General features: G+C 43.4%; 1 protein-coding gene and 1 long non-coding RNA gene across 7 annotated transcripts; one reads left to right on the top strand and one right to left on the bottom strand.

Annotated features, from left to right (window-relative positions):
* Positions 1 to 256: 256 nt before the first annotated feature.
* On the bottom strand, positions 257 to 6,965 carry LOC143172161 (uncharacterized). Its single transcript, XR_012997308.1, has 3 exons — positions 5,866 to 6,965; positions 3,611 to 3,752; positions 257 to 2,612 (listed from the first exon to the last, which is right to left on the bottom strand). It is a non-coding gene; the product is annotated as an uncharacterized LOC143172161 (long non-coding RNA).
* Positions 6,966 to 7,249: 284 nt separating this feature from the next.
* On the top strand, positions 7,250 to 14,382 carry TEX30 (testis expressed 30). 6 transcript variants are annotated; one of them, XM_076361402.1, is made up of 6 exons: positions 7,260 to 7,330; positions 8,212 to 8,430; positions 9,269 to 9,499; positions 11,006 to 11,057; positions 12,613 to 12,818; positions 14,002 to 14,382. In XM_076361402.1, the coding sequence occupies exons 3-6, from the start codon at positions 9,377 to 9,379 to the stop codon at positions 14,173 to 14,175; spliced, it is 555 nt and encodes a 184-aa protein (XP_076217517.1). In that variant the 5' UTR covers positions 7,260 to 7,330; positions 8,212 to 8,430; positions 9,269 to 9,376; the 3' UTR covers positions 14,176 to 14,382. The 6 variants fall into 6 exon arrangements, with proteins under 6 accessions (XP_076217503.1, XP_076217497.1, XP_076217517.1 ...); XM_076361410.1 differs by lacking the exon at positions 7,260 to 7,330 and adding an exon at positions 7,355 to 7,449; XM_076361388.1 differs by lacking the exon at positions 8,212 to 8,430 and having other exon boundaries at positions 7,250 to 7,330; positions 9,327 to 9,499.
* Positions 14,383 to 16,274: the final 1,892 nt, after the last annotated feature.

The following is a 16,274-nucleotide window of genomic DNA, read 5'->3' as shown; positions in this document are numbered from 1 at the left end:
ATTGATTTAGAAGTGCTGAGGAAAAGAAGTGCCAAACACGTCTGGGACTAAAAGCTGTCACGTGGACTCCAGTAATTTGTTGCCCCTGCAGCATCTCATGGAAGATTTTCCACTTGGCACTAACAGAGTCCTTGTAAAAGGAAGGCAGATTTTGTGACATGCAACCCATAACTTCAAGTGGAGGTCAGGATACCTGACATGGTTAACTTCACATAGCAAGAAGCTCAGAAAAGAAATAGGCCAGGACACATTTAATGGTGTACCAGAGAAGCTCTTACGAGGCTCAGCTTTATTTAAAATCTGGATTTTAAATGAGCCACTTGTACAATGTGAGTGTTACTACCTGCACCATTCCCAAATCTTCTCTTCCAGCCTATCAAAGTCTTTGCAATGGCTGTAAGAGCCATTCCTGTACAATTTTGTAACAGCTTTGATCTATAATTTCAGCTGAGTTCCAGATGACTGACCCCAGCATGAGAAAAAAACTAGCCTAGTCTGACCAGGTCTTTCAGCCTTATTCAAAGAGCATTCTTCATTTGGTCAACATACAATATTCCATTTTCTACGCATCTCTTTCGTAGATTTTGCAACCAAAACTACAGAGCACAAACAGGTGGGGTAGCGATCACTGACACCATGCTTAACCATTGCTTTTCAGGTAGCTGTGAAAGTTGTGAAGCACACTTGTAAGAACTGAGGTGACAGTACAGCTGATCGGGATTGGAAGCTCCTGAACAACATTGTTTCTGTCTGGCCTTTCCCTGGGAGGGAGATTGTGGAAAAGAAAGGAGGGTGAATGTAGGACAGCTGAGATGGAAAAAACACAGTATACAGAAAGTGGGGAGCTTCTGCTCAGTTGAGAGTATGGATACAAGGACCCTAGAAAAGGGTAAGGGAAAGGCTTTTCGGCTAGTGATGTGGCTGAGAACGCAGGAGGGCTGTAAGGCAGGACATTGTCTCTCTACAGTTGATTTCTCCTGTACTCAGAAGAGCAGGTCTTGTAAATAAAGACATTTGCACCAAAGATACTTGACTCCAAGACAAATGTCATCTCTTCAGATATGCTCAGACTGGTTTTAGATATGGCAGTAAACGCAAGACTTCAAGAATGCCCACCTACTTGGACTACCAAGTGCAGCAAGATGTGAACTCCTGAAAGCACTGATGCGTGGAGCACACGCAGAGATGAATTCAGTAGTTTGCTGAGCACTGAGCATAGGTCTGCATGACACCAGGAGGATTTAAAGTAGCCGGCAATAGCCATGTAAGCGTTCCCCCACGTAAGACTTTGTGCATAGTCAGGTCATGTCCGAACTGTCCTTGGGGCACACTGTGAGCTAGAAGACAGCTCTGAGCAGTACCAGGACTTCTGGCTGCCTAAAAATTAGACCTTTCAGTCTAACTTCAGTTCCCAGGCTCTACTAAAGCAAATACACAATCTTTGTATACACTGAAATCTACTTAAAGATGAACACTATCCAGAATGGATTTGCTAAGTTGTGTCAAACCAAACTATTTTTCCTCCTACCCCAGTGTAGCAGATTTTGTGAACAGCAGTAGACGTTGACTTTCATAAACTTTGCCACTGCTTCCGTCTATCAGACTAGAGAATCGTAATATAAATTAAATTTCCAGCAGCACGCGTGCAAAGCCAGCAAACACTTCTCAGTGATGCAAGTGACATCCTATCAGAACAGAAGAATAAATCAAAGAGGGTTCCACGCGCTCCTTTCTGGAACTCACTATGTTTAGAAGTGTCTTGGATTACGGAGTAGATAATGTACTTCTTAAACGTACAGGTAATGTGAGGCTGAGAGGGATTGCTGGAATGCTTCGGAGAACGGGGTTAGAAGGCAAACATCTGCAAAAATGAAAGAAATGACCTGGAGGAATGATAACTGAGGAAGGCACAACAGACATCTGCAGAGTCTCAGAGTTACTCTGCAGTTGCTCATGCTCTGACAACTTACGGATAAACAAAGGGCTTAATTTTCTAATTTGTGTGAATCTGTGTGAGCTAAAGGTAGAGAGAGGTGCAATGTCATTTTCTGCATCTTAGAATGAATCAATTTACTAGTGGAAGTGAAAATGGCCCAGGACGTTGCAACAGGATGCAAAATGTACTGAGTTCCCACATTCAGGGGCTGTAACACGGTGTTTATAATTATAAATAGCAATAATCTCCAGATAAGTAACTCACTTGGATGACTGATGACATGACTGCAAAGGGTATCAGTTTTTTGGACTGAGAATTAAATGTTAAAGAGTTTCAGATCTTAACACAATGTTCAAAATAAAGGTAATCCTAGCAGTGGCAATAACGTTCTTTACCATCCCTAACCATGCTAATCTTCCGAAGAAGCAACAGATACAAACAGAGTGAAACTTCAGAGTGAAAACATACATGGAATTGAGTTCATCACTCAAAGATTGTACCAACATGCCAAAACTATTAATTCTTCCCTTACAGCAGTGGGAGCAGAAAGGTCTGTTCCACTGGCTCCTGGCCAGGTCAGTTCACCGTCAGCCAAGGGGAGAGAACAGCCAGAGCCACCTCCCGCCAGCAGTCCCCCGTGCAGTCCCAGCACACGAACGAGTTGTAACAGCTGTCACTGGAAAACAAAGTGGTTGCATTTATCAAGAACAATGAGGGAATACAAAATCCCTAACAAAGACCCTGAGAAATGTATAGCATCCCAAAGCTGCCATCCAGAAGCACGCGTTATGATGACACCTTCCTTAATTAAACTAAGGACCTTCCATTTAGCACTACAATTACAAAGCCAGAAATGTTCCCAAAGGGTCTCGTGCAGTTCAAAAAGGAAAGTTTTTATGCATTGCACATTTGTTACCTGACGTTATCCGTGCTCCCAGAGTTTGTGATCAATATAATGCTACAAAAAGACACCAGTCCCCCCAGTACGTCACAGTTTCATAAAAATCAGTATCTAACAGATACACATTACAGTAAGTGTGTTACTGATATGTTACAGTATGAATAGGCTAATTAATGACGGATGGACACAATGAGAAAGCTGAGATCACAGGAAAAACTAGAATAATAAAACAATGACATTGTTACCGATGTCAAATGAACAAATCACCTAATAAATACATTTTATCAGCCCGAGTTACAGAATTACCACTAATAGAAATGGTTTCAGTTTGGTTTGGGTAATTCACCTTCTGACTAGCCTAAGGTCCCAAGGGAAGTTACAGCCAAGGCAGTTTCTGACCTCCCTGGCGGGCGACATCCACCTCTGCAGAATGCGAGCACCTGGCTTGCTCTTTCACCCTTCCCGGAGAAAGTCGTCCAATGCAAACAGCCGAGTTCTCCTGCTCATCGTAAAGACATGGGGATTTACACGCGCCATGCTAAAATCCTGCATTTTTCTGCACCTTATAGTGGTTCTGCCGTATCGCCTGCCCATCACTTCCTCCTTCGCAGAGGACCTCAAAATCTTTTCAGACCCTCAGGAAGTACAATACAATAGCTAAAATTAGTCAGCGTTTTGGTTATCACTACTTTTTAACTCAGGAAACTCTACTGGGTAACCACACAATAGTTTGCTGATCACTTTCAGAAAATTAGTAAAGGTGCTTTTGATACCTGTGCACACAGCATGTGCGTGTGGTGCTGTGTATCCACATCCTCAGGAAAAGAAAAAATGAAGGGTCTTGGTCAAAAGTCAAGGTCACTCTCAATTTAGAGTGAGAGTTGAACTTTTTAAACAAGCACGTATGTCTCCGGCCTAAAACAAACAAAAAATATTTTTATGTTCTTTTATTAAGAAGTTTGAGAAAAGAAAAAAAATGGTCTGTTTCTGATCCCCACATGCCCTTCAGCCTTTAGTTATTTTGCAGTGAACTGCAGAAAAACACGTATTATTTTATACTTTTATAATTATTTTTATACATTTTTCTAAACAAATCTATTCCAACACAAGATTAGTGGGAAAGGTCATCTCTGTTGATCCTATTGCGCATCAATCTAAGTCTCTGGTATGAAAAGCTGTATTTATAAGCCAAGGAAAAGAACAGGGATTGTCTGATGCACTACCGAAAGTTAACAGGTCCCAAGTTTAGATTGGGGATAATGTCATTCTTTGACAAACAGCCACTGTTTCTTCAAACCCAGCTGTCTTCGGCATATCAAATCTGTCAGAGGTGCTTACAGGAGTGTATAGGTTATTACAACACACAACATATATTCTCATTGAGACATGTCAAATCACGTACCTTTCATAATTCTCACATTTGATGACAAATTTAGATTATTACGCACCATATATTGTTTTCAGAATAAACGTCTATTTCCAGGAGCGATGTAAGGTTAAAGTTATAAAATGATGCTGTGCATCTAAGAAACCATGTTTTCTTAGATGTTTAATTAAAAACACTAATTCAAAAGTTCAGAAAAGATTTATAATTGGTATTTTCAAAGGTGGGAGCTTAAACTTAGACTTTTAATTCATATTTAAGCATGTAAAGAAAAGCATTATGATTTTCAATGACTGCTGGCAGTGAATACTTCTAGATTCCAGAAGAGTTACTCAGCACGCCTGAAAATCAACCAGAATCTATTTAAATGTCCCCCTAAAACCACAGAAACCTAATTTTGGGTAGCTAGATGAGCGTTGCCTTATGTTGCAAAATTAAAAACCAATTCCTTCACATTTAAATCAACAGATTTCATTACATATGCAGAAATTCATAAAAACAGAATTTATCCATAAAATATACACCCATGAGTTGGAATCTAATATATACATATCTAAAGTTCCTAGCCTTTGACATTTTAGCAATACTTGGGCCACTATAAAGGACCCTTATCTTCCAGAAGGAAAGCTATTGCAGAAAAAGCATGGCACAAATAGACTGCTCCGACCCTATTCCCATGGACCAGAGGATTAAAGAACAACGGTCTCTCCTTCCCCCGCACATTCACACGTTCATTTGCATTGCTCAGGTATTAGCTAGCCTACCTCGAACGCTGTGCTTATGCAGAGACGAGTTTTAAGTATTGAAAGAAGACCGGGGCTAAGAAAATGAACAGAGAAAATAGAAGTAAACTGGTAGCAGCTCGCTGTATGCAGAAAGCATAAGAAAACAGTTTTCCAGTGGGAAAGGGTTACACATGGGAGAGATTTAATAGGATACGTGTTCCACAAGGCCTGCTCTGGAAACAGCATGTGAGTAACGAAAAGTAGGAGAAATGCAGCAGGTGGACTAAAGAGTGAGGAAAAATAAAAGAAGAGAGAATGCAAAAATCAGACCAAGAAAGAACCAGACCACCACCAAAAATATAAACTATACCAGACCACGTAAGCATCCATTAAGTATAGGAGAGAAAGCAAAGAAGAAGAAAAAACTAGAAAATTAATACGAAGTTTTCCTTAACTCTCCTTCTTCTTTCCTGCATTCCTTTGTTCTGAATTGAGGTTGAGGTTGTAACTGCTTTGAGAGAACAAATCTTCTTAGTCCCCTTTTGCCAAGTATCTCATTCATAAAGCCTTAATTGGTGTTAAGTATTAATCGGAATAGTGTGATCTCCACCCAAGATAAATTAATCTGGCATTACTCTGAAGCATTTTCTTTCCCCTAGTCTGCTGGACTCCCCGAATGTGAGCTATGGCTCAAGGAGCCGCTACCTCAACACCGTCTGCAGTTCAGCTCCCAGTGACCTGAAACGCGTACAACGCGTACACGCAGGCTGTGCTGGTGGCTTTCACTCAGCTTTACGCTTCCGCATCTCACTTTAGCTTGACATTTTTTAGGCAAGGTGGAAATTTAGACAAATAAAGCGTCCTGTCTTTTTCAGCTTGATTACAGCTAAACTTCTCCACTTCTGTCCTTAACACTTACATTTTTACGGTAATAAGGCCCGGGCCGGGAAATTGCCTGCGAGGCTGGCAGTCCTCAGGCGGCAGGGGTGGTCACTGAGATAGCGGGTACGTCCGAGCTGCTCTGCTGGGTTTTCTCAGAGGGCCGCAGTATTTGGATCCCAGCGTTTGACAACATGCAGCCGGCAGAGTGATGGCGAGACACTCGGAGCACAAGCCAGAGCACGCTTATTTTCCAGCAGGTGAACATGTGAAAAACAAAGTTCCACCTGGTGATGGCATCTTCAATCAGCTAAGTAATAAGGCATCCTAATTTATATGAGTTTTATAAACTGATAACGGAAGAAAACATGGTATCTGATTATATACCTTGCCATAGAGGATTTTAGAAGGGTTTTTTGATGTATCTGTGAAATATCCAATATATAAATACCACCAGCATTGTTGTAGAATATTGGTGCTGTCTTCCATCAGTTAAAGGCTGTGTTTCGAACACACTAGTTTTTTTTATTGTAAAGCACAGCCCAGGGGACCGCTGTATGTCGGTACCTAAAACACCAGCCATGTAGCCTGCCTCTCCTGCTTCTGAATGCCACGTAGACCCCGTGTGCCGACAGCTGCCAGAAAAACCACCCGATGTCGCTCTGGACATCCGACTCATAGTAAGGGTCGTATCCGTACTCCCTGAAGTCGGCAGGAACCTGATTTTCCAAGCGACTGCTAAGCAACAAGTGCCTGCGTTTCTTCTGAATTACCACTAGCAGACTGTATTTTCCACTTGTGGATGAATAAACACTCTTCACGGGCAGTGGCGTGAACTCTCCAAACAGCATAGCTCAGACGTAATTAACTCAGCACCTACATAACCACCATTTTTAAAATTCCCTCTCCAGTCACTATGATTATTAAGACGTTTCTTCTTGATAGACCAACAGTTTTTAAAAACGTAGTTACTAGTGCCCGATGCCCCCACGATGCGCGCTGAACCACATAACCTGGTACTTCAGGCACCGTCGACACCCCACAGTCACCGGGCGCTTGCCGGACGCGGCCCAAGCGCTCCGGTTTCTCTCGAGGCCTAGTCCAGGGAGGCCTCCCGCCGCCTCCCCGCACGCCTCAACCCAATCCCCGTTCAAAATTCTCTCCGGCGCAGCCCCCGCCTGCAGCCAACACCTACCGGTGCCGCTGCCGGTGCCCCCTATCCCCCGCCCCCGGCCAGGCCGGCCGCGCACCCCGCTGCCCAGCTGCCGCCAGCCTCCCCGCCCCGCCATTCTCTCTCCCCGCAGGCCCCCGCGCGGGCCGGCCGCCTAGCCCCGCCCTTCGCCCTTCGGGGCGGGGCCTTGCACACCTGTGGGCCAATCAAGCACCGCGGCAGCCACCCTCCGGAGAAGCCCTCTCAAGCGGCGGGGCGGCGATGGAGCGGAGGGCTGTCATTCGCGTGGCGTCACGGGTGCGGGGCCGGGAGCGGCATGAGCGGGCAGGCAGAGGTATGGCCGCCGCTGTCGTCGTCGCGCCTCCCGGCGCGGGGCCCGTCCCGCCCGGGGAGAGCTGAAATCAGCTGCCCCTTCAGCCGTGGAGGAGGCCGGCGGTTAAGGGCGTCTGGCAGGTCGAGAGGCGGGCTGCTCTCCTCGGCGAGGGGTCCGTGAGGCCCCGAGCCCGGGGGTAGCCCGGCGGCCCGGCGGGCCCGGGCGCCCCGCGGGGTCACCGGCACTCGGGGCGGCGCCGGGCTGCTCTGGGGTGGCCGCAGGGTGCTTGGTCTGACCCAGCAGCTGCGGCTGAAGGCAGAGCAATCGCCCGTGTGCCTGTTTTGCCTTCGGATGTGTGAGGTCCTGCAGCCCGTGGCGACTGCCGTTCCGCTCTAAGGAACCCCCAGAGCGGGGGAAGGGGGGTGGGGTGGGTGTGCTGCCGCCTCTGCCTTCCCAGGAGAGGTGTAAACGTGGCTGTTGGCCAGCTGAGCCCCGCCTGGCCGGGTGTCTTCACTGAGCAGCGGCCTGGTGGTCAGGGAGCAGCGGCTCTGGCTGTTCAGGCTTCTGCCCGTCTCTGTACACACGCGTAGGGCTGCTGGCTGTCCCGCAGGTCTGGCTGCCGCTCTCTGGCATCCTCCACCCGTTTCAGCTGGGCAGAGACTGTACAGGTAGCAGCTTCGTGAGGCCACTGACAACCTCCTCCTTCCCTGTGCGCGGTGCCCCTGTAGGACCACTGCCAAGGAGAGCCTTTGGGAAGCAGCGGTGGCACGAAACAGTGTTTCATCCCAGCCCCAGGGTGTTTTCCTTTTTGCTTTCAGAAGCTGCAGCACGTTCAGGGCCACATGTGCTGTCCAGTCCCCTTTCATTCAGCTCAACATCAGCTGGTCTTGTGTCTCGTTCAGCTCCTCTTGATGTCTGTCGTGACTGGAGGTCCTCCGCCAGCCTGAAGCTGGCTTCGTCTGAACTTGTGCCGTCTCCCTCCTGTCCCTGGGGAAAGTTCAGTCTTTGACTCTGTGCAGGCTGCCGCTCCGCTCAGTGGTTACCACTGTGTGATTCGGAAATGCTTGCTGGGCTGTGTCTTCATGCCTTCTATTTCTGTGGTTTAGGCTGCTAGTTAGAGAGTAAGTGCTTTGCTTATCTTAGAGTATCAATTATACAAATAAATGAAATATTTATCTTGTGGCATCTGCCAATATTTATTATTGAACACTTAATGAAAAAAGTAATTCCTGTGGTTTTTTTTCTTGTAGTTGCATGTAATATCTAAAACTAGTGTATTCAAATCCATTTTTCATAATACTCTGTTTTGGTCTTTTCCCTGTGTAATCAAGCTTGTACATGGATCCTACAGCTACAGGATTAAACAGTTGCTGTCAGCATGGAGTTCTCTTAATCCTATATACTCCATATGGCTCTATAGACCCAAAGTGATTTGGTTGTAATAAATCTTTAGAAGCTTCCTTAATTCTTTTATTTAAGAATGTCTGTGATAGATGGGAGATAAAAATACTTTTTCCACTACAGGAAGCTGTAATTGTAGAAGAGTTCATATTTCCTATTTATTTTTAAGTCTTAGAGAAGAGTTAATTTTTCTTATTGTGGAAGACTTAATATTCAAGTCAATTATGGTAGTTAGCTCTTGAATAGCTACATATAGATATATAGAGAAGGTAAGAAGCATTTCAGTTTATGCCTTGAAGCATCCTTTGAAGCTAGGGATGCTTCATTTTCTAATGGAGAAAATAAAGTGTGGAGTGATGAGGTGACTTGCCCATTATTGCGTGGAAAATCTTTGAGCCAGAGGTAGAGTTACTCATTTAGTGCTCTTAAACAGAAGAAATAAAAGTGGACTTGCAATTTGGGTTTCTTTCTTAATTGTCCGATTTTTCTTCATCATAATGTGTAGACTGGGAGCATGCTTTCTTTTTTTTTTTTAATTACACTGTTTTTTGTTTCTAGGTTAAAGTGAAAATACCTTTTGGAAACAAGTATCTTGATGCTATCTTTTCTGTCCCAGAGAAGAAATCAACATATGGAGTGATTCTTACCCATGGAGCTGGCGGAGATATGAATTTCCCTCACTTAGTGTCTTTGGCAGCCTATCTTGCATCCCATGGAGTTCTGTGCCTGCGGTTTACTTGTAAAGGCCTTAACATTGCTTATAGGACTAAGGCCTTCAAAACAGTTGTGGTAAGAAGTAAAATTATGCCAAAGCTTAGATCCGTGGGTGCACAGGATTTAAAAAAAAAAAAAAACCCAAATCCTGTCTGCTTCTGGTTTTCTTAAATTACCATCAGCTATTAGTCAAGCAGCAATGGGAAAATTAGAAATGATGGTTAGCTGGATGGAGCAGTGCCCATAAGCAGAAACAGCAGGAGCAATTTTTATACTGGCAATAGCTAGAACAGCTGCAGCAAATACATGGGTTAGAGTTCAGGGAGAGAAGGAAAAACTTGAGAAAAGAATGTGAAGAAAGCAAGTATGTCTTGTGGAAAAACAGCTGGAAAAAATGAAATATTTAGGATGGAAACAAGAGCTAGGTGTTCTGGGAGGGCTTGGTGAGGGGAAGAGGGTTAGGGGATACAGCTTTGGGAGCGGTTTTGAGAGGAAAGAAGCTGACCTGGGAATTGTGCTGGGTATCTGAGGGTTGGCAGCTGGGAGAACAGGACTTTGGGGAAAGAGTAGGGGACTCTGGGTCGCAGGAGGAGTTGAAGCAAGAGAGATTGGGAGTACCATGTGGGAGCCCTAGAACCTAAATAGTCTTTGATTTCCAGATCAGTTTAAACTGTTATATGCGTGTGTTTCTCTCTTGCTGCTGTTGCTGCTACATTATTTAAGATGCTCTTGTATACCTAGATTTTGTTAAAATGAGCAACCTTTGTTATAATAGTATCAGCTTAGAGTATCTTCCTGTTCTGGAGTGCGTAGGAAGGAGTGGAAATTTTCTCCTGATTAGCCACTTTTACTGTGGCATGGGAAGGTAGCATTGAGCATCAGACATTTTTATCAGGGAACTAAGTCCAGTTCTTAAGGAATTCATTTGTATGATGTCATTGTGATTATATGTACATTAATTTGAAGTTAGACTTTGCTAGCTTTAATGGGGATCTGTTCTCCATTCTTTTTTGAAGAAGCATAACGTTGTTAGTGAGTTTATGTTAATATGCTGCTGTGTAAAGGTAATTTAAAGGCCTCTGCTAAGATAGTATCTGATTAGTTATCTCCTAAAAACTGAAAAATTTGTTGCTGAATTTTATCTTCTCTGTCAGACATAACTGATTGTGTCTTAAACTGAAACATAACTGATATGTGACCTCAGCCTCAGTGAAGGGCATTTTTGCAAACTTATTTTGCCTTTTGACGGTCTAAGAGTGTGCATGCGGTCTGTCACTAGAACTAAGTTGATACACAGTAACTGTTTTACCTTTTGGTAACTTGATAGGGCATCTGAAATTTTAGACTTGCTGAGAACTAATGTGAAATTGCTTATGTTTGTTATGTTGTTACTGCAGAATGTTATGAAATCATTTGTGTGAAAAAACAAGATAGCAACTTGTATGTATCTGTTCTTTGTTTAATCTGCAGTGCTGAAAGAGTTTCCCATTTTGTGTTTAGTAGCTGCAAACAAAAAAGATCCCTGCCTCTCAGCTGCCTTAATTCTGACTTGCAATGTTTCTCTTCATCTTATTTCTTCAGGAATACTTAAAGCTTTCTGATGATTATAAACTTTTGGGTGTCTTCCTTGCAGGTATTGTTTTTACTACCTATAATTTTCTCTCTTATACTGCCTCTAATGATAGCAATCTGTAATTACTCCATTTTTTTTAAGTCTGTCCCACTTTGGTAAGAAGTGAGTGAACAGATGTGGATGACAGGTTTCGGTTTGAGGTGGGCACTAAAAGCTTGCTGTCTAACTTGGGAACAAGCTGAATAAACTCCCACTAGTCAGTATTGCCTAGGGAGAGCAATTCAGCTATCTGCTGGGAGGACCTCCTTTACAAAGAGTTGAATGCTCTGTAACCTTCATTAACTGATTAGCAGTCCACTGGCTGCCACGGGAACGCAAGTGCCAAGCCCGCTTACAGATCTGTGTTCGGGTGTCTGAAAGCCACCAGCCCTGTAGCCGGTGGCTGCGCGGGGCGGGTGTGCAGCTCGGCTCTCTCGCGGCTGGCTTGAGCAGCACTGCTTCTCGGGTCGCAAATGGGAACATCCAGCCTGCGGCTTTCACCGCGTTCTCTTGGGGGCATGGCTGTCTAGACTTATTCACCCTCCTCATGGTGCCACAGATCTCGCTCCAGAAGGAGGAAGGAAAGAGCAATAGGCCATGTTTTCCAGGAACTTTGCGAGAAAACTTCCTTGTTGCTTGTAAGTGACAGGGCATGAGTTCTCCGATTATCCGTGTGTATTTTTTAACTGTGGGTCTTGAAGAATTTTGGTTAATGGTAAATGGAAAACCATTTTGCCAAAGCAGGTTTTGGTAGATAAAACCTAGTGGCAGATAGAAAATCAGTTCTATTTATGTGAAAAAGGGAAGTAGATGGGTGTGATTAGCGATAACTTGATACGGGAAACCCTGAATATTCTCTGACTAAGCGAAACCAAATCTGCGCTGATGCAAGTTAATCCCACTGGAATCAGCCACTTCTAACACTCAATTACAGAGCATTGTCAGCTCATATGCCTCTTCTTTGAGGAGGTATTTTGATATCCCCTTGCTGTTACTGACTGACCTCATGCTACAACTTCACACTTCATTTCCCCCCTCGCCTCTGCCTTCTAACTTTTACTTTTAGGCTGAAGTTTGAGGTGTGCATACACACTTGTTGGATTTGTTTTGGGACTAAGGCACGTAAAACTTTGTTTTTAGTTTGAGCAGATTAAGGTTGCGTGAAAAAAATGATACAAGATAATAGCATTGCTATTTGGAATTTCAAGGGTCTGGAGCATAGGACCTGTCCCTCTCTTCCTCCTGCCCCCAGGATGGGCTGTTGTTCCTTCCAGTATTGCAAAGGATCCTCCTCCATTTATCTTATCTTTTTTTGTTTGTTTGTTTTGTTCCCTTCTTTTTTTAAATGGGGATGTGAAAACATAATATAACCAGACAAATATTTTAGCAGAAAATATTGAAATTAGGATTAATATTTTTCATGGAGTAGATGAATAAAAGCATGCCTAGCATCTTGTACTACTGGTACACTGAAATACACTCAGTTACATTGGGTTTTGGAGTTGTTTACTCGAACAGAATGTAGGTGAGGTGACAGCAGATACACTTTTTTCCTTTATTTTAACATGGGAGAAAGGCCGTTCCATGGGCTCACGAGCTGCTGCCTCTGTGATACGTCATCTTAGCCAGGAGGACGATGATGACTTCATTCAAGGTCTAGTATGTTTATCTTACCCATTGCATCGACCAAAACTTCAGTCCAAGCTCCGGGATGAAGATTTGTTATTTATCAGGTGTCCGGTGTTGTTTGTCTCAGGATCAGCAGATGAGATGTGCGAAAAAGTGAGTACCCTTGTAAATCCTGCTATGAAGGGGCAGTATGGAGGAATAGGAATGAGTCTGAGTGACGTCTGTACTGGTATAGATAGCTGTGACTTTGGTTAACAGCCTTTTCTAAATATATATATATTGTCTGAAGGAAGCCTTGGATAGGAAACTTCATCGGACATAAGGAAGCCTGGCGGTGCTTTCTTTTGCTGCTTAAAACTTCTGGATTGTGCTTGATCATCTACTTTAGTAAACTCATCTTTTGGCCGCTAAAATACTGCTAATTTAAATGTTGTCTTTTTTATAGGATAAGATTGTACAAATTAACTCGCTCCTTCCATAGGCCACTTTTATTTGCTCTTCTGTTTTAACCATTTCAGGTTACAAAACACAAACACTGTGCTGTGCTACCAGTCCACATTCGTCACGTTTTCATGACAAATTCTAGCAAAGCAGTTCTACCCACAAGTCAGACTTCTGTGGTAGAAAGTGGTATTTTTGTAGAGATGAAGAACAGGTGTGCAGAGATCAGAATACAGTGGTTTTCTGCCTTGTTTTCTTGCAAATAGGTATCTGTTGTTCTTGAACGGTTCAACTTGAATTTGGGACTGTGTGCAACTGGCATTTTCCATGCTTGGACGGTTTCTAAGGAGTCATAATGCTTTCATGAGGAGGCATCACCAAAATAAGTCAGGCTAGCAACCAGCAGATCCTTGGAGTGCCTTCTTAATAGGGAAATCTTTAAGACTTGCGGAGCTGGTTCTTAGATCTGTTTGCTGAGAAAGTTGAACAGAGTCAAAGCCAGTCTCTAGGGAATTGTATTGCTACTCTGCCACTGTAGACAAATCTGACGTCAGAAGTTCTGTCATTTTATTGCTAGTACTACCCGCTGGCAGTAAAAGTGGATTCCTTCATCCTTCCCCCTTCGGGGGGAAGGAGCCCGCACAAGGTTGTGACCTTTAAGTTCTAATTTTCTGCTCTTCTGTGTTTGAGTGAGGGCTAACCTTTGAGCGAATTCCATTACTGAACACAGCATCATCATATCTTTTCTATCAACATGTTTTTAATGTGCACGCAGATCTATTTTCTTTTTAAGAGCTGCCTATTATGTGTTGCACAAGCAAAGCGAGAGATATCTGAGTTGCACAGTTTGTAGCAACTGACTCTCTTAACTTTTTCATTCTTATTGTCTCCATAGCAATTGCTAGAAGGTGTGGCAAGCAAAATGAAAGCGCCTAAAAAAATCCATTGGATTGATAAAGCAAACCATGGGATGGCAGTCAAAGGACGAACAACAGACGATGTCATGGAAGAAATAAATGCGCAAGTTTTTTCTTGGCTCAGAGAGAATATTGAACTGGAGCACATGTGACTTGCAGTGTTTAAGCAGTATCTTCATTTAGCTTTTCCTACATGCAGCCAATTAGAGTTCGTTATTTCTGAGAGGTATTTTTTAAAACACGTATTTTCAGAGGTCTAAGTGTAAGTGCAAATAAGATACTTTTGTGTGAATGAAAAAAATGATGCAAAACAATAAAGAACTTGTCGAAGGAAGGACAGAAAATTACCAAACATTTAATACCATGGCAGCATTGTTTTCTGTGTTTCTATGCAAATAACTGTATATAACACTCAGTGCTCTGCATTAACAACTAAACGCTTGTGACTGATATTTGAAGTAATATATGGGAAAGAATCTGTTTTGACAGCAAATCTTTAGATGCATTTCATTTCTGAGTATATTACTGTTGCTATACTTGTTTGAAACTAAAACCTACTGATCTGTAGAATCCTGCGAGCAGGATCCCCTGAGGCCGGCCAGCATGGGTTGTACTACTCTGCCTTGGTGCCGTATCCTGGTGCTCCAGTGTGCTTGAACACCTGTGACACAGGTAGAGGAATCTCTTGTCACTTACAATGTCGCTACCCTAAGGAGCCAGATTCTCGGCCTGTGCGGGGTGGAGGAGGAGGAGGTAATGTAGGCACGGTTGTGCATGAGGAGCAAAGAACATGGGTCAGTTTTGAAAAGTCACCCTCCAGCAACTTCCCTTGCGTAAAGGACTGATGACAGAGGCCCTTTGGAGAGATGGGCATGGAAGACTATTAAATAAAAAACGATTGATAAAAGACAAATGTTTATACTGGTGGAGGAACTCTTGGAGGAGGAAGCAGTTATGACGTGTTGCACAAGGCTTCTGTCAGGAGGGCTCAGAAGAGGCAGGTGGGGGTCTGGACCTCATTACCCATTAGCAGAAGGAACTCGGGTCTTCAACTGAGCTCTGATGTTGCAGAGTGGATGAAATACTTCGGGTGTGCTTGCAGCTGCAGACATCCCCATTATGGGCTACGAGTAACCTGTTGGTATAACCAAAGGTTATGGCTATATGCTAACTGCTTTCAGCCAAGTCATCAGCGAGTATCAGCTGAATGGTGACCCTGAGATGGAATGGCTGGTTGGTCCTGAGCAAAGCATCTTGTTTGTTTCTCCTGAGATGGTGGTGTCATCTCCACTGCCAAGAGCTCCCTAAAACCTGCTCTGGTCGTTCTGCATCTTGCAGCTTGCTGCTGCAGTGCGACCAGTTGAATGCGAACAGGCAGCTTTAGCCTCAAGGTTGTTCTTGGGAGCAGCTTTGTGTGTGACAATGCAGAGCTGCTTAAATGTATGCCGAGTCAGCCCTGGTGAGCCGAGAGGATGTCTATGATGTTTTGGTCAGGTGCTTAGATCAGATAGCTTTATTTTGGGGTGCTCTATTGTCTAAAAGATCTATTTAAGACTCTAGGTTAGTATAGTTAAATTATAACATATATTGTTTACCACATGATCAAACAAACTACGCCTTACGCTTGCTTTTACTATAGTAAAAATAACAGGCAGGTGAAAGTTAAAAATCAGATACAATATTCTTCTGTTGTTTCTCACAAGATGCCTCAAGAACGCTGATCTCTCAGCAGTAGCGTTGTTCAAGAAGCACAGCACACATCTAAATGTTTGCAAAGAAAATAACCTCATGGTTTTTAAATTGACTGGCTGTGTTACAGAGAAAATAAATCCTCACTTTGGACTGGAAACATATGCGCTAACCATAGAATTCGATGAATTTAGACGACTTTAAATCCACCTACGGATCATTTTCAGATGATGTTGATATGCTCAGAAAGTAACAGTTGAATTACTTAGTATCAGCGGAAAGCAAGTGTTTTAAAAATAGACTAGACTGTTGAAACAGGGATCGGTTTAGTTTCAGTAGTCACTGCTCAATGCTACTTAATTCTTTTCGTATTGCCAAAGAGACCGAGTTTCACAGACAAAGCATCTGTGAAAAATCATATGGAACTTAAAACTTTTATCTAATATTCCTAAAGTGTCCAATAGCACGGTGTTTTTCCTTCAGGTTAAAAGGATGTATCACAAACCCCACGTCACCGTCTTTGAGAATACTGATTCTCTCAGAAGGAACAAAGTTATAGTCT

This window comes from Aptenodytes patagonicus, chromosome 1, assembly GCF_965638725.1.
Source record: "Aptenodytes patagonicus chromosome 1, bAptPat1.pri.cur, whole genome shotgun sequence".
NCBI classification, from domain to species: domain Eukaryota; kingdom Metazoa; phylum Chordata; class Aves; order Sphenisciformes; family Spheniscidae; genus Aptenodytes; species Aptenodytes patagonicus.
The sequence above is the reverse complement of the archived record's forward strand: the minus strand, read 5'-3'. Positions and strand labels throughout refer to the sequence as shown.